The sequence below is a fragment of the Limulus polyphemus genome, unplaced genomic scaffold, assembly GCF_000517525.1.
Source record: "Limulus polyphemus unplaced genomic scaffold, Limulus_polyphemus-2.1.2 Scaffold3095, whole genome shotgun sequence".
Classification (NCBI taxonomy): Eukaryota; Metazoa; Arthropoda; class Merostomata; order Xiphosura; family Limulidae; genus Limulus; species Limulus polyphemus.
Window position 1 is genome coordinate 36152 of NW_013668705.1, and position 6056 is coordinate 42207.

Consider the following 6056-nt stretch of genomic DNA (forward strand, 5'->3'; position numbering starts at 1 on the left):
AAAAAGTAAACAAGCAATAGTATTAAAAATTATGAATATTAAAATGAAGTACGGATCCTGTTATAAAAAGTAATGAAACAAGAATTAAAACCACAATCACAAATTTATAAAATTTAATCCCAACTTTGGAAAATTTATACACTTATCTGTAGGCCAAAGTCAGGATTAAATTTTATAAATTTGTGATTGTGGTTTTAATTCTTGTAAAAGTTATAGCTATCAGGGATATGGCTATACTTAAAATTTATAGATGTTGTGTCCAATCCATGGACTTTACTTGTTTGTGTACTTTTTATTGCAACATTTATTTTGTTTTAGATGTTTCTTATAGCGATTCTACGAATGACCAATGATCCCTACTTTCTGTTAAAATTTTAATTATTTTTCCTATTTATTTGAAATCTTAGGAAATGGCTTTTATAAAATATAATTAAAATACATTTCTTACGGATTTAAACTTACTACATTTATGTTTTATCAAATTATTCTTAAGATCTCTAATACAATTTTATCATTCCATAAATTGAAAATTTTGTCTATTTTAAGTTTTTTTTTAATCACATACTTTCCTCATGTTCACAATTATTACATAAGAAAAAATTATTTCTAACCAAACCAAAATAATAAGCAAGTCTGGATTTTTTTATTCCTAATTAGGATTTCACATGCACATATTTAAGAAATTTTAAATTTGCTTCATAAGTTTATTTATATTTCAAATTGGTGTTTCATTGTGCTCTAAGTTTTTCTACTATGCCAATAAAACAACCATGTCAACAGCGTGAATAAGGGTTCAACTGCTAGTAACATACAAAGAACATCTTTCATCTCAATGACTCAGCACTGATGGATTTCAATGCTACTGTACAAATGATTGTATGAAAAGTAAATGTATGCACTTTTGTATTGCAGTACTTAAACACAATTTTACCTGATTTTTTAGACCAGTTTCTTTTGGCAAATATTCTTGATGCAAAGTATAACTTTAGTTCTATAGTATAATGAGCATATTTCAAAGTCACAGTACAGAAGTTTAAATTATGAGGTCTGTTTGGTGAATTCTTATGGTATATAATGTATCCAGAACACAGACTGGTGACTTTACACCAACTAACATTAAGTTAGGTCATGTATAGCTCTTTATAATTGTCTAAAGCAAGAAATATTAGAATTAAAAACAGAAGCTCTCTTCTCATCCCTGTTGTGGGAATGCATAGTCTAGATGTTCTGTCAGATGCCTTTCTATGCTTCAGCTGTTTTTTGACATGAATAAGTTTAGTCTACACACCTAACATAGTGTATTTATTTGCTTTCACATAAATTCTAAGGTTCAAATATATTCAGGCTTCCAAGTGAACAAGTACTCAGTTTAGTTTGTAAGAAAAAGCCTGTTAAAACAAAGAAGAACCTGTTGTCCACAGATCTGAGCACTTGAAATTTCAGGTTAAGTACGATGTGCCTTTTATGCAGAATGAAAATAGCATGTTTTTTATAAATATTCACAGATGTTAGCTTTCTTTTGATGAATATTTAAAGATCTCTTCATTGAAATTAGTTTTCAGTGTATTATGTAATTTTATGTTTAGGTCTACATACATACATCAAAAAGATACATGGAGTGATAGCTTACAGTAAATTATGATATAATGTAATAAGCATTTACAATACTATGTATAAATTGAAGAAATTATTTGTATGTACTAGTTTTACCTGGTACTTACCCAAAATATTCATTTCTTGTGCTTATCAAGTGTCCACGATATTAATAATTAATAAAATATTTTACTCTACAAAGAGAACATCATTTTCTATAATTTTATTGGACAGTTTTCTAACAGTATTGTAAGTTAGATTATTTTTAAATTCCAAAATTTGGTCTATATTTTGTAATGACATGTTTATTTCTGTTACACAATTTAACCCTATGACAAAGATTCCTTTCTGTGCATGTCACTGAGTTACATTCAAAATTTAATTAAATCACTTTACTATCAATGTATTTTAAAGAAATTATTATCATCCAGTACATTATACTTTAAAGTTTTATATTATCTCATTTTTGTTCCTTTATTTCAAAAGAAACACTGAAAGCAATAATGAAATCTTGCAAGTTTGAGTCACATTATGCACAGGCTATAAATTATATCAAAATTTGGCAAAGTACAGCTTTAAACGTAAGGTAATAGTCAAGTACACATAAGTCTAGATGAGAATGTAGCTTACTTACCCTTTTGACAAGTATGGTTCAAAGTACTTTGCTGAATGCAGTTGAAACAAGAAATAAATTTTGTCAACCCCTGAGAGTGGCATGCCCACCTTCTATAGTTTAATGTTGAGCTTTAATAGTTATATGTACTCTCAACATGTTCGTGTTTATAGTCATTAGGATAAGAACATTTTACACTGTAATCCAACAATGGTTATTTTGAAATTGGTGCCAAGTTGTCATCCTAGGGTACATATGAATGTACGGACTATTATTGGCAGCTTTCTTCACCATAGTACTAAAGTTGTTTCTTATCTATGTATGTTATAGTTAGAGAAACAGTTAAGTTGTATTTAGGTTTTACTTTTATAATTTAATTAATTATGCATTATGTCTTAAAATTCATAATTGAAAGGTTTAGTGATTTTTATAAAATAACCAAAGCTTCCTCTCATTCTGCAAGGCTTCAATACTGTCAGTGTTTTAAATATATGAGTGGGCTGGGCTTCTTTAACAGTAGGTGTCTGTGACTTGTTGGCGATAAAATCAAAACAGACAGCACACAATTCACTTGTTTTAAAATGATATATTCAAAACAAGTCAAATGTATGCACAAAAATTCTTGACACTAAAGGATATCACAGTTGTATCTAAAACTCTAAATAATTCTCTTTCTTGTCAAAAGTCCACACAGGGTGATCTAAATACTTTAGAATCCAATTGACAAGAGGAATTATTTTTCTCTACTTATGTTACTCTGTGGGTTACCACAGTTGTATCTCAAACTTTAAATAATTGTCTCCTTTTCGTCAAAATCCACACAGAAGGGTTTAATCACTTTAGAAACCTTTTACAAGACAAGTTATTCTTCTTATCTCTATTAAACTGTGAAACTCACTTTAAAATATTGCCCATTATGGCTAATTATTCACATGCAGGCAAACTTCACATTTTCTAACTTTTCTTAACTTCACTTGACTTGCACTCGCTTGGTCACCTATATTTATATGTTGCTCACTGAGAGCTCGAACTTTCTATAAACTACACGAGCGATGATGCTATAATGTCACAATACTCACTTCATGTAACGAGAAAAATACCGAAGATTCAAGTAACGTGATGTCAACAACATTACTAAAGTCTAGACAACAATGTAATTGCAAATGCAAGGTATGACTCTTACCGAGTTACACAAACAAACTTGTCATAACTGTTGCCATTAAAATAATTACTTTTAACTCTCTTGTTATGAAAAGTAAATAATTGTTTAATATTACATCACTAAATGAACTAAATAATAACTCCTACACTAACATTTGCAGTTCCCTTGTTGGTCTCTCTTTGCATACGGTCTCCAGTCAGGCATCACGTTGACAGGATCCTTTTTTTCATCTTGATCTTGTGTTGCCTGATGTCCATCTTTCCTAATCTATCTGTATACTGTTACAATAGATCTTGTACCTCTTTTTTTTTCTTGCCAGTCAATCCAATTCTTCACTCATGTCGACGTCCTTTTATGTCTCATCTCCACCCAGTGGTCTTAGTCTTAGTAGGTATGTATCTTCTATAATGAAGTCACTGTCTTCAGATTCTGCTTCTATGACAGCTACACTTGCCATGTCCATCTGTACCTCAATAGCTGCACCTGTAAAGTATTCTTCCCTCTTGAAGTACCTCTTCAACAGATTGGCATGGTAGACCTTAGTTGCCCCATCCACTTTCACCTGATAGTGCATCCTGTTGACCACTTCTTGTACTGCAAAAGATCCTTTCCAGTGCTGGGTGAGTTTGTTGTTGGCTGTGGATAGCAGAACTGAGACCTTCTGTCTAACCTCAAAATATTTATCCTTGACCTTATTGTTATACAAGTATTTCTTGCTGCCTTTGATGTGTTTAGCTTTACCAGTAAAATTTCTTTGACGGGTCCAGTTCAATACTCCTTTATGGTCCTCTGTTTTATAAGTCTCTCTCCATTTTGTATTGTGCTTGACTTTTTCTCAGGCATGAACCAACATCAGGATGTCACTTTTTGAGACTTTAATAGGCTTGATATCTTGCTTTACCTTCTTCACTTGAGCTCCAGTGGTGACTGAAGATGCCATATCAGTCTTCTTTCTGTCTAGATCCTCCAAATTTCTACTACCTGGTATTTTTCCAATCACCAAGTCGTATATTGGTACCACATAGAATGGAGTGTTCACCTTTATTCTTGCTATGGAAAACTTTCTCACTTTCCCATCAGTTAGCACACACAGGTATACCTTGCCTGTCATCTGGTTATCAGATACTACTCTGGTTCTCACTGCTGCACTACTGCATCCAGCATCTTGTACGACTTTCGTTTTCTTGTCCCTGACATAGCCTTCACCTATTGCGATATTGTAATTTGTTGGCACCCCCTTGATATCTGTAACATGCTCTGATCACTACTGGCACTGATGATCTATTTGCTAACTTGAGCTGGCCACTAGTCATACACTGATCAATCATGGAAATGGCATTTCTTTCTTGTGGTGAATCTGACAAGTTTTCTTGATTCTGTTTCTTCTGGCAGCAGCATCCATGGTGACAGTCATTCTTTTATTGTTTCTTATCAGCACCATCTTTGTAGGTAGCTCCAGCAGCTTTATGTTGATATTTCTGCTTTTGCTTATTAGTGATGGAGTTGCACTCATTTCCAACATGCTCTATTTTATAACAAATACTGCATGTCTTCTGTTAAACTCCTACCACCTTTGGTGGACTCCTGCTTCTGGTTAGCTACCAAGGGTTTTGACTTTAACTGGATATTCTAGGACTTGCTACCTATACTCCCTTGATGGGCTTCCATATACTGTTCTACCAGCTTTATCATCTCGTTCACCTCTTTTAGTGCTCTCTCCTTTATCAACAGCAACGTATTAGTAAATCTGCCAGTCCCTCATAACTATTTTCACATTTGGCCATGTCAGTCCTTTTTGTGAAGTACCATTGTAGTGTTACGACAGCGGAAGTCACGTGATGCTGGTAACACGTGATGAATTACCTGAATGATCATGAATTATCGGATAAGACCGAGTTTCTTTGGGACTCCCTCTTTTTAGTATATAAGCCTGGCAGAGAAAGCCTGCGGGATTTGAATGAAGAGAGTACCGGGTAATTTACGATTCTGTTTCGAGCTAGTGCATGTTTTGGAGATTGTGAATCTATGTAATTTATAGCATGTGTTATAAAAGTAATTAAGTTTATTTAAAGTGACGAGAAACGTACTGACTGTGGAATTACCATGTATTAAAAGTTTGTATCGAGGAAGAATAAACTGGTTTAACCAAGAGAGGACTTCTACCGGAAATTAACAAACAAGCAGATATGTAACAAATTGGTGTCTGAGAGTGGGATGGAAAAAGAGAGAGAGAGAAAAAAGATGGAAACGAGAAGTGGCAAATCAAACTAAGACTCAGCAGATCTGATGGCAGCAGTACAAGAACAGCAAAAGAAACAAGAAGAACGAGAAAAGAAACAAGAAGAGAGACAACAGCAGTGACAAGAAAACCTGTAACAGTGGCATCTCGAACATAAAAATAAACAAGAAAGATTACAGCAGTTCTCGTGGGAAAAAGAAAAGAAACAAGAAGATAGATTACAGCAGTTACTGGAGAAAAAGTAAAGAAACAAGAAGAAAGACTACAGCAGTGATTGGAGGAGAAAAAAATAAACAAGAAGAGAGACTACAGCAGTGGTTGGAGGAGAAAGAAAATAAACAAGAGAGACTACAGCAGTGGTTGGAGGAGAAAGAAAATGAACAAGAAGAGAAACTACAATAGTGGCAACTGGAACAAGAAAGGAAACAAGAAGTACAAATGGAAAAATA

At 33.4% G+C, this 6056-nt stretch overlaps 1 protein-coding gene across 1 annotated transcript in view; it reads right to left on the bottom strand.

Annotated features, from left to right (window-relative positions):
• The window catches only part of LOC106468642 (MAP kinase-activating death domain protein-like), a 138202-nt gene that overhangs the window by 32661 nt on the left and 99485 nt on the right, over positions 1-6056 (bottom strand). The window contains exons 23-24 of the mRNA XM_022396995.1: positions 3786-4004; positions 2228-2258 (exon numbers count right to left, since the gene is read on the bottom strand). Coding sequence (XP_022252703.1) covers positions 2228-2258; positions 3786-4004 — 250 coding nt within the window. The remainder of the gene's footprint in view (positions 1-2227; positions 2259-3785; positions 4005-6056) is intronic.